The sequence below is a fragment of the Coniophora puteana genome (assembly GCF_000271625.1).
Source record: "Coniophora puteana RWD-64-598 SS2 unplaced genomic scaffold CONPUscaffold_5, whole genome shotgun sequence".
In the NCBI taxonomy this organism is placed as follows: domain Eukaryota; kingdom Fungi; phylum Basidiomycota; class Agaricomycetes; order Boletales; family Coniophoraceae; genus Coniophora; species Coniophora puteana.
The window spans coordinates 333,333-349,049 of record NW_006913057.1 but is presented as its reverse complement, the minus strand read 5'-3'; the positions used below and the strand labels follow the sequence as shown (position 1 = coordinate 349,049).

Below are 15,717 nucleotides of genomic sequence, written 5' to 3'. Positions count from 1 at the left end.
GCCCTCTCTCCCCCCACCAACACTGCCCGTTAGACTCTAAGAGGATCAAAAATGGTCAGGGCACAGGAAAAGCAGGATATCGCTGTCGGCATCCTCGGTACGTTTGGCTCGGTCATGGACTGGGGATGGTGACGTGCTCACTCGCTTGGCGACAGCACTGCAAGGGGCATTTGCGGAGCACCAGGTCGCTCTCCAGAAGCTGCCGATTCCCCGCAAAGTCTCTGTCGTCCTCGTCCGCACCCCAGAGGACCTTGATAGATGTGATGGCCTCATCATTCCCGGCGGAGGCGAGTCACATTCGACATCCTGGCCATTCCCATGTTAACTTACCATCTTTCTGGCAGAGTCGACAACCATAGCTCTCCTCGCACGTCTCGCTGGTCTCCTCGAACCTCTGAGACTGTTCCTCAAGCAAAAGCCCATCTGGGGAACCTGCGCCGGTGCTATCCTCCTCGCGCAGGCGGTCGAGAACACCAAGAAGGGCGGGCAGGAGCTCATCGGCGGCATGTCCGTCACTGTCGCGCGCAACGGATGGGGATCCCAGGTCGAGTCGTTCGAAGCGCTGCTCTACGTTGACGGCCTCCGGGACGCAGAGCAGTCCTTCACCGGCGTGTTCATCCGGGCACCGGTGCGTTCCCATCTTGTCTCGTCTGTATTCTAAGCCCCAACACGACCTTCTGGGAACAGGTCGTGCTCAGCATGAACCCCAAACCCGATGACGCCCCAATGGAGATCCTCGCCCGCCTCCCGGCAAGCGTGCTCCCCAAGGGCCAGACGCTCGTGTCCCCCGATGAGGACGACACCGACCCGCGAGATACGCGTACCGTCGTTGCGATTCGCCAGGGCAAGCACATGCTCACGACGTTTCACCCCGAGCTCACAAAGGACAACCGGTTCCACGAGTACTTTGTCCGGAGTTGCGTCATACCCTCCGTATCTTCGAAGGACAAATGAGGCCTGTTGGCTGGACATGACTCTGAGAGCACCGACATTCTACTGTTTGGCTACACGTAGGTCAAGTACTGTGACCTTGGGGATTGCATTTTGGATAGAGGGCTGGCACACCCCGCTATAGACACGATAAAGTCTCTGCTGGTGATCATAATAGTAAACTTGTATTTTATTTATTCATGGATCGCTGCGTTTAACGTTAACCGTCGTTGCATTTTGCCTTGTCTGATCGCACCGCATACTGGCGGCCCGAGACCTCACAAGTCATGCACGACATGGCAATATTACCATCATCTGATCGCGCGCAGACCCACCTCTTGCCATCTTGTTCGCGTCCCCACTCCGTTCTTATCTCCGTCTCCTATACGCCAACACCAGGACACAAGTCCCACCGGCGCCCTCCTTATCACGCCAAACCCTGCACACCCCATGTGGTCCCTCTCAGGCCCTCCCGTAAGAATAGAAGCGCCCGCGCTGGTACGCGAAGCCTCTCCACATGCTCACCTTGACAAAGTACGGGCCATCTGGACTATCCTAGCACACGCCCGCATGAGCGCCTGCATCCGGGCTTTAGTTGGGTGGGCTGCAAATCAGATCCTCCATAAGAACGCTCCCATGCTCGTGGAGGCTCGCTTTCCTCCTCGACCTATCCCTCTGAGGGCCTCGTAACCTTCGTCTCAGTCCTACATCGCTGCAGATCAGCAACGCTCCCTCTCTTCCTACCTCCAAGCTAGCATCCAGCGGTCGACAGAGATGCGTCTTACAGTGTCGACGCTGCTCTCTGCAGCAATCCTTGGTGCGCTCTCCGCGACAGGTACAAGCGCGCGCACGCTGCGCCCCGACGAGGTCCGCGCACGCCAGGCAGATGCAGCGAGACAATTCGAAGCCAATGCGCGAAGTGCGCGCGCTGCGGCGAACGGGACAGCGTCGGGGGTGAAGAACATCACGTTTACGAATCCGCGGGCGTCTGGTGCGTTTCCTACCTCTTCTTCGCTGTATCACATGTTGAAGGGGACGACATGTGGATGCAGACTTCTACGTCGACGGCGCGACGCTCCCGCTTGTGGACTTCGACTTGGGTCCGAGCTGGGCGGGGTTGTTGCCTATTAGCAATGAGACGGACGAGACGCGTCAGGTGCGTCGCTACCGTGTCTTCCACTATGTGCCCTGCTGACTCCGTGCTTACTGGCACGTCTGAATGCAGCTCTACTTCTGGTTCTTCCCGCCCGGACCCGAAGGCAGCCTCGACGACATCATCTTCTGGACGAACGGCGGACCGGGGTGTTCATCGCTCGAGGGCGTGCTGCAGGAGAACGGTGTACGTACTTTCCCCTCCCCTCCCCTCCTCCCCTCCCTTCCTCCTATCCACTCGCTAACCCCACCCCGGCCCGCCCCGCCCACACATCACACAGCCCCTCACCTGGTCCTGGGGCCAAGCACACGCAACGCCGAACGAGCACAGCTGGACGAACCTCTCGAGCGTGCTCTGGGTCGAGCAGCCCGTCGGCACCGGCTTCTCGCAGGGCACGCCGAACATCAAGAACGAGGACGAGCTCGCGGCACAGCTCGTGGGCTTTATGCAGCAGTTCCTGGAGGTGTTCGGCGAGCTGAAGGGGAAGAAGCTGTATTTGACTGGGGAGAGTGTGAGTGTTCCCTTGGGTCTTCCTTGAGGATGGGGGATGTGGGGCTGATGAACGTAGTACGCGGGGACGTATGTGCCTTGTGAGTGTTCTTGCGAGACTTTATTAGGGATAGGTTCGGTGGTCTGACAGATATACGAAGATATCGCGAACTACATCTATGAGAACCCGGACCTGCTCGACTTGTCTCTGCAAGGGATATGGGTCAGCGATCGTGCGTGTTCCCGAAGTTCATATGTGATGGTTCCGTTCGCTAACTACATCATCACAACAGCATCGCTGTCCTGGGATGTCGTCCAGGAACAAATCCCAGCAGTCGACTTCGTCAACCGCTACGCAGGCCTCTTCTCATTCAAGTGCGTCCTCTCCTCTCCCCTCCCCCTCCCCCTTGCTCTTCCCTCCTTCCTGACACAGCCTTCCGCGCACAGCGAAACCTACGCGGCCTCCCTCAATGCCAAAGCCGAGCAGTGCAACTACGCTGGCTACGTCGAAAAATACGTCACATACCCACCCGCGGGGCCCCCTGCCGCTCCCAGGCACATCGGTAGAGGCAGACCCAGGATGCGATGTGTGGGACGACATCTTCAACAATGCGTTGATCACGAATCCGGCGTTTGATATTTATCGTATATGGGACACGGTGAGCGCTCTTCTCTCATATTGTGATATATGGACTCGGGAGCTGATTAGGCGCGGCGTGCAGTACCCCATCCTATGGGACGTCCTCGGGTTCCCGTAAGCCCTTACATCCCCTCTCCTTCGCCCGTTTCCCTCCTAACCTACACACGTAACCTTCTCGCACAAACAGCGGCTCCTTCCCACAACAGCAATCCCCCATCTACTTCAACAGGCCCGACGTCAAAGCGGCCATCCACGCGCCGCCGAACGTGACGTGGGCCGAGTGCTCGAACGTGAACGTGTTCCCCGACGGCGACGGCAGCCTCCCGCCCGCGTTCACGGTCCTCCCGAACGTGATCGAGAAGAGCCAGCGGAGCGTGATCGTGCATGGGTTGGCGGACTTTATTCTGATTGCCGAGGGGTGAGTTATTGTTTCTCAACCAGGCCACGAGGCTGGCGGGTGGATGGACTGTTGAGTGCTGACGTGTGTTCGCTCGCAGAACGCGGATCGTCATTCAGAAGTAAGTAGTATTTTCCCGTTTCTGTAGGCTACTTGGCTCTCCGACTGACGTATACACCGCCCACCTTGCACTGTGTAGCATGACATGTATGCCACCTCTTTCGTTTTCAACGATTCACCGCATCTAACCCTCGTGTTCTCAGGGAACGGCCTGCAAGGCTTCCAGACGCCGATCGAGAACGACACCTTCATCGTGGACGGCGTCGGCGCGTTCGGCCAGATGCACTCCGAGCGCGGTCTGACGTACTTCGAGGTCATTCTCAGTGGACACATGTGAGCTATAGCACCCACCTATAGGTTTTATTCCTAGGCTGACGATTTTGGCAGGGTGCCACAATTCTCGCCAGTGGTGAGTGTATCAATGCGTAGCCTGGGATGGCTTGATATGACTGACTGACTCGCTTGCGACTTCTTCCATAGGCGGCTTTCCAGATTATGCAGTACCTGATGGGCTTCAGGGACTCTCCCTAGATAAATATTGCAGCCCAAGTAACGGCAAAATTAATGATGTCATGCGCAGGCCAATCAGAGACAGATGCATTATCAGTTGTTCTTCGGTCCCTGGTACGATTATACGCACAATAAATATCGAAATAGGCGAGACAAGAGGTAAGGGGAGATGAGCTTACTACAATGGCTATGCTCTGCCGTACTTCTCAGTATCGGGGAGTATTTCGAGCGAGCATTCGGCTAGATTGATCTTTGTTATGATCTATAGCGCTACCTGTTTCATAACTCCAACACCACGAATGTCACAAAGTAAGAGAAACGCACCAGAACAATCATAGAGGACGGCGCAAACTTTGGTGTCACGAAATGAATTGCAAACTCGGCCACGAGGGCCCAACGAGCACATTATGAGGCACGCCGCGCAAGTGGTCCCTTCCAGACCCTGACGTAAGAATAGAAACATTCTCCCTCGCACACTTCTATTCTTCCTACAAAGGGCATCGGAGGGACTACATGGTGCGTGCAGTCTTCGGCGTGATAAGGAGAGTGCCACTGGGCATGAGTTAGGGTGTAGATTTATTCCTCTAGTATAAGAAGACTCCCAGAGGCACGGCTTCTTTCCCCCTCTCTCGTTCTCTCTCTCAACAGCCGATAACCTTTTCACGACTTTTTTGCAGTCGTACAGGACTGCAACACTCCCTCCCTCAATCAAGTACTGCACCACAAGCGTGATCGACAAACATGCAGTTTGCAATGCCAACGCTGATTGCTGCAGCAATCCTCGGCGCGCTCTCTGCGACGGCTGGCGCACGCGCGCTGCCCCCCAATGAAATCCGCACATACCAGGCCGACGAGCCAAGGAAGGATGTTATGAGCCTGCTCGCGCTCTGACGTACTACGAGGTCATTCTCAGTGGTCACATGTAAGCTATACCCTACCAACATACACTCGTATGTTACATCGCCATGCTGACACCCGGGATGCCGTTAGCAGGGCACCGCGATTTTCGCCAGCGGTGAGTATATGAATACGTAGCTTGCGAACTTAGGATCATGTGGCTGACATGGGCGGCTTTCCAGATTATCGTCGCAGTGCATGATAACGTTCAAGGAATCGCAATGGAACTATGTCGGTTTGTTTCTAGAATGTATGAGTAGTTCACAGGACGATCTGCAGCCCGGGTGTCATGCATAAAAGCTCTCGCAGTCAGTTTTTCCGTTGATGTGTTCGTTGTGACGTATATATGCAAGTTGTTCTCGAGTAGAATTCCTGACGAAGTTGCGACGGTTTTACTCGCTCACACCCGTCCGATTTCCAGATCTCCAACAACTCGCCCAAATGCGACGCAAACAATGATAAATGCCATGCACAGGCCACCTCAGAGGCAGATGCGTCATCAATAGTAGCTTTTCTGTCCATGTTACAATGCTGCGCACAATAAATAGCGAAATAGAACGGCGGCAGCGCCTACTAAACATTCTGTGGATTGCGTTGAGTGAGTGACTGTGAAGGGAAAGCATAATGTATGTGCTAAGAGGGAAACTAATGCGAGGTGTAAGGTATGCGTGCAATCATGTCCATCATCTGTGTGTGTGCATCAGCTGTACCCCAGGTACGCGGCAAGTCAGGGAGTGCGGCAATAAAGCAAAAAGTAAGCGTGATGAGAAAATGAGTGCAACAAGAAAAAGTGTGATGAAAGTATGCAGGGACCAGTCCCGTATAGTCACTGGACTCATTCAAGTCCAAGAAAGGCTCCCATGAGCCATTGCATATCGTACTCTTCGCGGACTGGTCAGATGACGATGTATCTGAGCGGAGTACCGCGAACTCCGTTCCGTTCTTTACCAGCCACCGAAAAGAATGAACACGAGCACATCCTCGGCGCACTCCGAAGCTGGGGAGCGTGCCAGCGGAGTCACAGGTGCTTACACCTGCTTCCGACGCAGCCGCCACTCCATGAACGCCGTGCTCAGACTGATGGTGAGCACGTTCAGGAGCGCCCACCCGACGAGGATGGGTATGTTCTGCCGGATGTGCGATTTGGTGTTGAAGGTGATTGTTTGGATGATCTCGAGGCCTTGGCTATGTGCGTGGCTTCTCCGTTAGAAAGGAAAAGTATATAATGAGAAGTAGTGAGGCTTACTAGAACGGCCATGCTCTGCCGTACTTCTCGATGCCGGGGAGCATTTCAAGCGGGTATTCGACCAGGTTGATGTTTGTCAGAATCTAGGGCATCATTGAATTTCATAAACACAATATCGTGGGTCAACAAAAAGTACGATGAACTCACCAAAATAACCATAGCGAACGGCGCAAATTTGGGTGTCACCACATAGATCGCAAACTCCGTCGCGAGACCCAGCGAGCACATCATAAGATACACCGTGATCCAAAACAGCCCGAACCCCTGCACCTCCGTGTACTTGGTGTCCCACGGCACGTGGAACGCGAGCGTGACCGTCGCGAACGAGAGCGAGAGCGGGATGTACGCGAGCAGCGGCGCGGCGAGGCGCAGGAGCACGTACGACTTGATCGTCAGGTGTGGCGCGAGGATCGCGCGCATCGCCGCGTTCGCCATCGTGAGCAGGAACGAAAAGATGAGGATGAGCACGAAGCCGACGGTCGTCACGCCCGCGACGTTCGTCGCGAAGTACGGCCGGATGTTGGTGTAGGCGAAGTTGACGAGGCCGCCTTCTATTGCGCCGTTGGTGGAGAGCTGGGCGGTCGCCTGCACGAAGTGGGAGAGCGCGGTTTGGTTCGCTGTGTTGTTGGAGATGAATTGGGAGATGATGGAATTGGCGGCGTTGCCTGAGGCGATGGAGACGAGCGGCTGCATTAGTGGAATGACGTAGAAGTCGGCGGCGAAGAGGTTGCGTGCTTCGTTGTACCAGATGGTGATCGCAGGCGTCTCTGTAGGCGAGTAGTCGGGGTTGTTTCCAGCAAGGTAGGACGTGATATTGCTCGTTGCACCCTCGTTAGCTGCACGTGTGTGCATGAGCGCCCATCTCCGCCAAGATCGTTATGAAGACTTACCGACGAGGATAGCATACGTCTGCTCGTCCCACACCGCGTACTCAAGGTCCTCGTCCGTCCCCACCGACGCATTATTCGTCCCTCTGAAATCATATCCCAGCACAAGCCCCTGCGCACCATCAAGCCCACCCTGCACCGCCTGCCTCATCGCCTCCCCAACCGTACCCCCGTCCTTGTCCACGACCCATACACTGAGATTGTCCACGTGGCTGTTCGGCGACGTGTGCGCCGCGAGATATATGGGCAGGAACGCCCACATCAACAGAATGAGGTACACAACGTACTTGCCGTACAGCCTCATGTACGTCCATCGCTTCGCCGCGATGCTCGGGTCGAAGAGCGACACCCGCGGCGGGCCCTTGGCTGGTGCTGCCGCTACTTGTGTTGCTTCTGCATCCTTTCCCCTATTTTCCTTTTCGAACTCGCGAAAGGCGGCGTTGAGCGTGCCGCTGCTGGGGTGGCCGCCCGAGGGAAAGCGTGGGAGTGTTTCGAGCTTGTAGGCCTCGTCTTCCTCGTTGTCGTTTGAGTTAGTGATGCGTGCAGCAAATTGATCGCTCCCGCCGCTCAGACGTTGGCCATTGTCGATGATGATAGTTGCCCTGTAAGAACGCATGGACGGCAAACAATAAGAAACCGGGCAGAAAAAAAGGGGAAGAGAGGGAGAAAGAGCGTGCGAGACGCAAGTCGAGCAGTTGTGAATAAATACTCACTCGTCCCCCATTATGGTTGCTCAAAGCTCGTCCGATGTCGCAAGTGAGATGGTGGTGCAGCTTTCCGGGAAGTTGTTTGACTGAGAGCAGGACGAAAGAGGGAGAGGAACCTAAATTCGCTGCCGACAAGTTCGTATCCCAGCGAGCGCGGAGGGAAATCTCGGGAGGAAGGGGTATAAGACGGACAGCCTCTGAGGGGTGGAGAGGCTCAGGAGACCGAACATTAGAGCATCGAGCCTTATATGAAGCTAAACATAAATCTGGCGAGAAATATGAGCCGTTTCCCAGACTTCGAGCGCCCAATATGGCCTTGCACATTCCATGTCCGCTAGCCAATCAGCACGTTTCCCGAGCCTCGAAGCCGGCCAATCGGTGGTTTTGGCGCCCCGGGTTCGCATTAAGACGCCGTCGAAATCATCCCATAACCTCACTGCGAAGGCTTGCGGAGCACATAAGAACGTGCTTTGAGATAGCAAAGATGCCTCCGAGACTGTCGCTCGAAAGCCAGTGCCAGATGATCGAAGAAGCATCGCGGACTCGGGACTCCGTCATCTGAATTGGTAACAAGCAGCGAGAGCTTGGGCGCTTGACGAGATCCGACCAGTGAGTCAGGGGAGGCAACGTAGATCAGTGCCACCATCATCGCGTAGATACCCCTTGAGTCGCTAAAGCATTCAAGCACAAGAAAAAGAGTAGAACCGCTCATTAGAAAAGCGCATTTAGCAGAGGTTATGCACTGACCGATGATCATCGCGCCCTGCTCAGCAGTATGGAGCCGTAAGCCGCCCATCTGCGCCTCGAGTTCCTCCATACGAGTGGCCATATGAATACCCTGAGCTGCCCAGCGATGCTGTTAGGCATTGTCAGCTTACCCAAAAGAGCACATCTGAGTGAGAGGTGCCCTCTTTCCTGCATCTAAAGATAATGTTCCATTGTAGAATCAAGACAACGTGCGCAAGCACGTACCGATCAGAGCGGTCGGGTTTCTAACGTCTGACAAACATGGATGACGTTTTCAGTTGTGAGCGTGGTGTGAAAGGGGCATGCAGGGTTGTGTCGAGAACATGATCTTACCTCGTACTATACAAACATTACGCACTACGGTGTACGCATCCCTCTTCGCCATTCCGCGTCGGACTCGTGAATGGACTCTACAAGAGAGATCTCGAGATTGGCTTCGAAATAGACGCTAATCTGCGACGTCATGCCACCACTGTCAGTGTCGTTATTTGGTCAAGAATCTTTCATATAGCTAGAGACACGAGCAATTCACCACGGACCGTAAGTGCGAGGTGATCCATTACACAGAGAGCTTTTTTGCTCGAGGGGCATGCATGGATAAATGCACTGTCTTGTCATCTGGTACAGGTAAAGCATACATTCCTGTAAAGATTTCGTTAGTAAGGGGTCCCCATAGCAGTCCTAATGCTTTCTCAGGAGCACCGCCAAACGAGCGTTGACGCTCACTTCGCGAGCGAGTTGAAGCGGAGTGACAAAGTGACAAACCCTCTAAAGGTATCGTCACATCTACAGAAGATGTCCATAAAAAGCGGCCTCAGGAGAGGGCGAGCACTCCAAACTTTGCCTATCTTGAGCGATTCGTTCGGTGCGCCAACGACGTGGTGGCAAGAAGAGAAGGAGGGTCGTGACGTTACGGAATGTGTCAGGAGACGTGTAACAGGTGCGTAACGTCACCATCACGCCACCTCTATCTTGTCTTTGGCTTTCGACACGGGAGCTCGTAACTCCTGGAGTCCAACGTATCCTTCACGCATCCATACGCACAATCATTTCCGTACACGAAAACCACTAGCGCTCTCCTCTTGCTTATCCGCGTATCCGGCTCTCAATGGTTATGCAGGCTGTCTTCAACCCGGGCTTCGTATCGGCGACTGCTGAATTTCACGGACCATCACACTACGCCATGTCGGATAGATTATTAATCCTGACACACACTATCTCTGCATGCTGCTTCGATTGTCTTGTAGGTTTCACGCACTCTGTAGTAATTCGAAACGCCCCATCTTTTACCGCCAATTGGTACAAGGTTGTGTACTTCAAGGTGCCGATGTTGATTAGGGTAGCCAATCACCCATATGTCTTCATTAGCGACCGGAATCATGACAAGCAAGCATGTTGTTATCGCGCGCGTGAATTGGGCTTTGAGCAGGTGTACTCCTTGGGTACGGCTTTGAAGATATCTGACTCGAGTGGCCAAGTTCAGTATGCGATTGTGCTTGGAGTCGATTCTCTATCGCTTTCCTGTCAAGATAGCATCGCTCATTGTTACCGTATCCCATGTTCTGTACACCCCGATATCTTGTTTTTGAGGGCGTATAATACCATTCCGATGACAAAATGAAGGAGTCGGTAATCGGCTCCGACAAGGGCGGATGTGCCTCAAGGCAAAAGGACAAACAGACGACAACACGATGGCTCGGCGCGTGTGACGTCGTTGGGTTGTCGTGAGCGTCGAATAGAGCGAGCGCACCTCCATCCACCCACTCCTTCGTTTCTTCATCACTGACCGCGACCATCAATTGTAGGGGACGACCATGCCACCACAAGTGGACGTCGTCATTGTCTTCCGGTCTACGCCCAAGGGCGCCGCACTATCCAAGAATGAGCTCAAGGAAAACGCCGCTAAAGCCGAGAAGCAGTATTCGGTCCTCGTCGACACGCTCACGCGTGCGGGGCTCAAGGCAGTAGGGCGCCGGGGAGAGAATCAAGGCCAGTTGCTCGTGCTCGTCACCTGCCCACAGAACCTGCTCGCCACGCTCGTCCACAGGGAAAGGTGAGCACTCTATTCTTGAATTAGCGCTATCGCGCCTCGTGGTCTCTTGTCTCGCACCATGTAGTGAGAACTGCGAGCTCATGCATGCTTTCTGTGCAGGCAATCCGACTTCCTCTATGGCCTCCCGATGGCAAACCTTCCTGCTTTCTCGGACGACTTTGACACCGCACCCCTTACACCTGCCGATCGTCTGCGTCTCGTACATGCATTCATCACCTCCACCCCGCAGGATGGCGGGCTCGGCATCATTCCCCTATGCAAAGAGTGGGACCTTGTCGAGTCTGTCATGGTTCTGCACGACCCCCTTTTCAACGAACAATGGATCCACCTGTGGACGCGGAATCGGATAGCGACGGTGCAGCTGGACAGAATTAGGTCTCAGGTACGTTTTCCTATCCTTAGTCCCTCCTCATGTCTCCACCAAGGAGACAGAGTCTAACCCAACTACCTATCTAGTTTGGAGACTCCGTCGCCCTCTACTTTCACTTTCTCGAAGCATACACCCGTGCGCTTGCCGTCCCCGCCGCGCTCGGGTTTGCCTTCTATTTCCTTGGCACGCCCTACTCCGCGCTCTACTCCTCCCTTCTGCTCCTCTGGTCGATCGGCTTCGTCGAGTGGTGGCGCCTCCAGGAGCGCAAACTCTCGGTGCGCTGGTGCACACGCGGCTCTGCACGTGTCGAGCGCCGGCGCGCGGACTACGTGCCCGGCTTCCCGTGGTGGAAGCGCGAGTTGCGCATCGTGGCTAGCATCCCTGTCATATTGCTGTTTGCGAGCGTGCTTGCTATCATACTCACGGTGATCTTCATTCTCGAGGCGTTTGTGACGCAGCTATATACGGGCCCGGGGAGCAAGCTCGTCGTGAGTACTATAAATAGCTCCCCTTGTTCGCCACTGACCTATCTGCGCTTGCACAGTCGTTCATGCCGACCGTCCTCTTCATGGCGATCGTCCCGCAGATCCTCAACATCTACAGGGTGCACGCGACACGCTACACCGACTGGGAGAACCACTCGCACCAGTCCACGCACACCGCCTCGCTCACCATCAAGGAGTTCGCGCTCGCGGCGATCAACGCCTATCTCGGGCTCGCCCTCTCCGCGTTCGTCTACGTCCCCTTTGGTGAAAGCGTGATGACGGCCGTGCACCAGACGCTCCTCTCGGACCGCGGCTCCGCCATTCTCCAGCGGCTCAACATCGATCTGAACCAGACGCTCGGGTTCGGGATTGGGCATGGGAACGTCACTGCTGCGAAGCCTCCGCTTCAGGCGGGCGAGCATCACCACCACCATGCGGACGCGCATCATGCGTATTGGGAGGTGGACGGTGCGAGCGCGCGGCAGAAGCTGAATCCGTCGAGGCTGCAGGAGCAGATGTTTGCGTTTACGGTCACGAATCAGGCGGTGAATACGTTTATGGAGATCGGGCTGCCGTTCGTGATGCGCGCTGTGGACTCGTTTCGCAACGGAAAGGGGCTCAGTGGGCACGGCGGCGGCTCTCGCGGGGGGTTGGGTAAGGGGCAGAAGAAGAAGCGGGTTGCGTTTGAGAAGGAGGGCGCGGATGGTGAAGAGGGCAAGGGGAAGCGCTCGCCGAGCCAGGACGCGCGGGGCAAGGAGGAGCGGGAGTTCCTCGAAAGAGTCAGGAGCGAGGTGGCATTGCCTGAGTATCAGGTTTTCACGGATTATAGCGAGATGGCGACACAGTTTGGGTATGTGGCGCTGTGGTCGACGATTTGGCCACTTGCACCTGGTATGTTACTGTTTTTGTTCCGTAGCGAGAATACGCGGCTGACGCGGGTACATCTCAGTGATGGCATACGTGAACAACTTTTTCGAAGCACGTTCGGACGCGTTCAAGATCACCGTGCACACCCGCCGTCCAGTCCCGATCCGCACAGACACGATCGGCCCGTGGCTCGACGCGCTCACGTTCCTCACCTGGCTCGCCGCCCTCACGAACTCGGCTCTCGTCTACCTCTTCCGTCCGCCGAGCCACCGCCAAGCAGGGCCGGACGCGTTCGGCACCGCGCTCAACAGCGACGATCTCTCCGCAGCCGGGACTGGGCCTGCAGTAGACGCAGCGCCCGGCCACCACCACCACGCACACGGACAAGACTCGGGCGCAGCACTCGCTGGGACGCGCGAGCTGCTCGTTTCGGCGCTGTTGGTATCGCTCGTGGCGTCGCACGGGTATATTCTCCTGCGGAGTCTGATGCGGCACTTGCTCGAGCGCGCGATATGGACGGGCAGCGAGGAGGAGCGAACTGCGGAGAGGGTCGAGCGGGAGATCAAGGAGAAGTATGTGGGTAGTTTGGCGGGGCGGAGCGCTGAGGGCGAGGGCGAGGGCAGGAATGTGGGGTTGGAGGACGCAAGGAAGGATGTGGATGATGGGGCGCCGAATGTGGATGATGATGGAAAGGGCGGACAGGGTGGGGAGTGGAGTGGGTTTTGGGCGACGGATGAGGGGTTGGATGAGATTCAGAAGTTGGTCAAGGAGGATTGAGCGCGGACACTGGTATGGGTGGCGTTCTTGTTTGAACAGGTTGAGCAATTACTTTGGTCGCTGGTTGGAGTGATGATGATGTTGCTCCTGTGTGGACAGTTCCGTAGAGATCAACAATGTAAACTCACATGAACCTGTCGGTTATTTCTGAATCTCGCCTCATCGATTCATCATGGATGCTATGTGCATCTCTTCTGTTTGATGTGATTATCTCCTATCTTACCGACGCAAACAAGGCCACTTAGTAATACTCTCTAGTGACGGCCGAGACGCTGAAGTCAGTTAGGAAATACTATGCTCGCAGTAGAATGCATCGAGTACAATCCATTATGCACCATACATCTGGCGTCAACTCACGGTAGGTCATTATCGGTTTTCCCCTCCGCCCGTGAGTGTGACATCGTGCAAGGAACTGATGCGAGCGAGTGTGATCTTGAAAGGTTCCAGCTCTCGAGGGCACACTTGGCATCCATCAACATCGAACTATCTGTACGTGAAGGGAGGGTATCACTTTGTGAAGCGTAGACGGTGTGATTATAGTGAGGATCATCTCCCGACGACATAACCATGCTTGATCATCGGGTGGGCGGCGTCAACGAGCATGCACGCCCTGTGACGATGTGAAAGTGAGAGGAAGCGGACTCGGGCCCGTGTTCCGAGCGTCAGTGTGATATTGAGGAGGTTTTTTCAGTCTCGGGGACAGCGTCCTGATTTCATCAAACGGCGGGGAACGTCGACGGGCACGACGACAACTGGCTGAAAGTGATCAGGACGTCGGTGTGATGGTGTGAAGGGGTGGTGTGATGTGTGAGAGGGTCGAGGGTGTGTCAAGCTCGCGTGGCTGAGGGGCCTAAATTTCCTAAACGAGTTTGCTTGTTCGGGCTCAGCCGACGCGTCTTGACCTCTTTCGACGATCATGGCGACGACCGACGAGCTCACTGGAGACCTCCGGGCCCCTCAAAGCGATGCAGTGGTCTCTTGATATGCGTTTGGCCACTCTAGGGCTTCAAAACTGTGATTACAGAAGGGTCTATCCTGACGTCAAGGCGACAATGTTAGCCGCGTCAATTCCTTTGTCTCGACGTTAATTAACCGTTTAGCCATGCGCCGCCGGGTCAAACCCTCCGCTCTGCACTGACACTTTTTGCTTTATCATTTGTGCTTTCCTCGACGTTCAATATCCTCGCCCCTGGCTTCTCCGTTGATCTCTCTACCATCCTCTGTCGCTTGACCCTCCCTCTGGCTTTCACCATGCTGTCTCTGACACCAACACGCTCCTCGACGCCTTGATGTCTAGCGTCTTAACTCTCGATGCTTTGTCTCTGGCCTCTTCACGCTTCACCATCCTCTTCAATGTTCTCTGTGTCGAACGCGATATTTAACCTGGTAAGTCCACCTCCATGTCGTCCTCATCGGCATCGAGCTGAATACCTCACTCACCTCCTCATCCTCCTACGTCGCAAACTCGTTCTTCGCAATCTTCTTTTGCACTTTCCTCGAATATTCATTATAATGACCTACTCCAACCCTCTCCACCCCGCTGTCTCTAACAGCTGCAAGTCGTCCTTTTCCTCCCTCTCCCCGGGCCTGTACACCCCACACTCCGCACTGCTCTCCCCCCAACCCCCATTTACTCAATATCCTCCCCATATTCATCGCGTACCCCAGCCATTCCCCAAGAACGCGTCGCCACAGCGGTCACCGGTTACGTTCGACCTGGCGGGTGCACAGACCTACGGCATGGGCATGCCCGTCTGTGAGGTCATCGCTCGCGGCGGGGACGCGCTCTCTCGGATGATGGTCGGCGCGTCTGACCACGTTGGACAAGGTATGGACGGTGGCTCACGCAAGATCTCCCTCAGTATCGTGGTACGTCACTGTTTACTCATCCTCGACGTGTCAATTTAGAGTTATTGACTTTACCCTTTCGCTATAGTGGCCGGGGCATGAGAGCGCGAACTGGGCGCACTCGATCGAGCTGTACACTCCACTCGGGCCGCTGACGCGCGCCCAGCTGGCCGTGCTCGTGTCACAGATGATCTTCTCCTTCGTCGAGGTGAGCTCCCATGCGCTGCTCTTTCTCCAGCCGAATATGCTGAATGACTTACCCACCTTATCCAGGCCACCGGGCAGTTCCCTCCCTCGCGCTGCCCAGAGTGGCGGGTCGGCGCCAACGGCATCTCGCTCGACCGCCTCTACCTCGCCGGGCTCTGGAACACCTCCTCGGACATGTGGATGACCGAGATTCTGGTGGACACCCGGTGATCGTGCGAGGACTTCTGCGCGCCGCTCGGTCGGTGCTGCCTGGGGACGTACCGCTAGGGCGGGCGCTCTCTCTCTCATCTCCGTCATGTCCCTCTCATGCCTCTCAGGCCCATCTCATATGGTTGGATATAATTAGCACGCTCGCATGGTTGATAGAAATTCGCATATTCCATAGGCATATTTATGTATCCATATCACGCCATGTTCTAACCTAATCTTCATTTTTCGTTGCTCAGA

General features: G+C 55.4%; 5 protein-coding genes across 5 annotated transcripts; 3 read left to right on the top strand and 2 right to left on the bottom strand.

Annotated features, from left to right (window-relative positions):
* Positions 1 to 51: 51 nt before the first annotated feature.
* On the top strand, positions 52 to 4,200 carry CONPUDRAFT_152664 (alpha beta-hydrolase; the record flags this gene model as incomplete). The annotated part of the gene is made up of 20 exons (XM_007769455.1): positions 52 to 97; positions 156 to 260; positions 360 to 628; positions 688 to 902; positions 1,260 to 1,572; positions 1,633 to 1,921; positions 1,983 to 2,086; positions 2,156 to 2,269; positions 2,364 to 2,594; positions 2,652 to 2,673; positions 2,734 to 2,805; positions 2,866 to 2,947; positions 3,006 to 3,231; positions 3,295 to 3,326; positions 3,400 to 3,630; positions 3,710 to 3,730; positions 3,809 to 3,816; positions 3,873 to 4,002; positions 4,057 to 4,078; positions 4,150 to 4,200. The coding sequence occupies 20 exons, from the start codon at positions 52 to 54 to the stop codon at positions 4,198 to 4,200; spliced, it is 2,583 nt and encodes an 860-aa protein (XP_007767645.1).
* A 1,750-nt stretch (positions 4,201 to 5,950) lies between these two features.
* CONPUDRAFT_122251 (uncharacterized protein) lies at positions 5,951 to 7,836 on the bottom strand. The gene is made up of 4 exons (XM_007769453.1): positions 7,230 to 7,836; positions 6,470 to 7,184; positions 6,323 to 6,405; positions 5,951 to 6,273 (listed from the first exon to the last, which is right to left on the bottom strand). The coding sequence occupies exons 1-4, from the start codon at positions 7,823 to 7,825 to the stop codon at positions 6,105 to 6,107; spliced, it is 1,563 nt and encodes a 520-aa protein (XP_007767643.1). The 5' UTR covers positions 7,826 to 7,836; the 3' UTR covers positions 5,951 to 6,104.
* A 415-nt stretch (positions 7,837 to 8,251) lies between these two features.
* On the bottom strand, positions 8,252 to 9,313 carry CONPUDRAFT_81496 (uncharacterized protein). The gene is made up of 5 exons (XM_007769332.1): positions 9,203 to 9,313; positions 8,997 to 9,135; positions 8,889 to 8,915; positions 8,664 to 8,837; positions 8,252 to 8,587 (listed from the first exon to the last, which is right to left on the bottom strand). Exon 5 carries the CDS (start codon positions 8,563 to 8,565, stop codon positions 8,350 to 8,352), a length of 216 nt encoding a protein of 71 aa, XP_007767522.1. The 5' UTR covers positions 8,566 to 8,587; positions 8,664 to 8,837; positions 8,889 to 8,915; positions 8,997 to 9,135; positions 9,203 to 9,313; the 3' UTR covers positions 8,252 to 8,349.
* A 1,102-nt stretch (positions 9,314 to 10,415) lies between these two features.
* CONPUDRAFT_102474 (DUF590-domain-containing protein) lies at positions 10,416 to 13,352 on the top strand. The gene is made up of 5 exons (XM_007769451.1): positions 10,416 to 10,716; positions 10,816 to 11,098; positions 11,173 to 11,574; positions 11,631 to 12,462; positions 12,521 to 13,352. The coding sequence occupies exons 1-5, from the start codon at positions 10,478 to 10,480 to the stop codon at positions 13,213 to 13,215; spliced, it is 2,451 nt and encodes an 816-aa protein (XP_007767641.1). The 5' UTR covers positions 10,416 to 10,477; the 3' UTR covers positions 13,216 to 13,352.
* Positions 13,353 to 14,853: 1,501 nt separating this feature from the next.
* On the top strand, positions 14,854 to 15,688 carry CONPUDRAFT_136541 (uncharacterized protein). Its single transcript, XM_007769450.1, has 3 exons — positions 14,854 to 15,084; positions 15,152 to 15,271; positions 15,337 to 15,688. The coding sequence occupies exons 1-3, from the start codon at positions 14,956 to 14,958 to the stop codon at positions 15,478 to 15,480; spliced, it is 393 nt and encodes a 130-aa protein (XP_007767640.1). The 5' UTR covers positions 14,854 to 14,955; the 3' UTR covers positions 15,481 to 15,688.
* Positions 15,689 to 15,717: the final 29 nt, after the last annotated feature.

Excerpts from the sequence above, each read along its gene's own strand:
- CONPUDRAFT_122251 (XM_007769453.1), bottom strand. The coding sequence starts at position 7,825 with ATGCGTTCTTACAGGGCAACTATCATCATCGACAATGGCCAACGTCTG. Across the intron at positions 7,185-7,229 it reads GCGGTGTGGGACGAGCAGAC|ATGGGCGCTCATGCACACAC; the intron begins GTATGCTATCCT and ends ATCTTGGCGGAG. Across the intron at positions 6,274-6,322 it reads GGCAGAGCATGGCCGTTCTA|CCACGCACATAGCCAAGGCC; the intron begins GTAAGCCTCACT and ends CTAACGGAGAAG.
- CONPUDRAFT_81496 (XM_007769332.1), bottom strand. The coding sequence starts at position 8,565 with ATGATGGTGGCACTGATCTACGTTGCCTCCCCTGACTCACTGGTCGGA.
- CONPUDRAFT_102474 (XM_007769451.1), top strand. The coding sequence starts at position 10,478 with ATGCCACCACAAGTGGACGTCGTCATTGTCTTCCGGTCTACGCCCAAG. Across the intron at positions 10,717-10,815 it reads ACGCTCGTCCACAGGGAAAG|GCAATCCGACTTCCTCTATG; the intron begins GTGAGCACTCTA and ends CTTTCTGTGCAG. Across the intron at positions 11,575-11,630 it reads GCCCGGGGAGCAAGCTCGTC|TCGTTCATGCCGACCGTCCT; the intron begins GTGAGTACTATA and ends GCGCTTGCACAG.
- CONPUDRAFT_136541 (XM_007769450.1), top strand. The coding sequence starts at position 14,956 with ATGGGCATGCCCGTCTGTGAGGTCATCGCTCGCGGCGGGGACGCGCTC. Across the intron at positions 15,085-15,151 it reads AGATCTCCCTCAGTATCGTG|TGGCCGGGGCATGAGAGCGC; the intron begins GTACGTCACTGT and ends CTTTCGCTATAG. Across the intron at positions 15,272-15,336 it reads TGATCTTCTCCTTCGTCGAG|GCCACCGGGCAGTTCCCTCC; the intron begins GTGAGCTCCCAT and ends CACCTTATCCAG.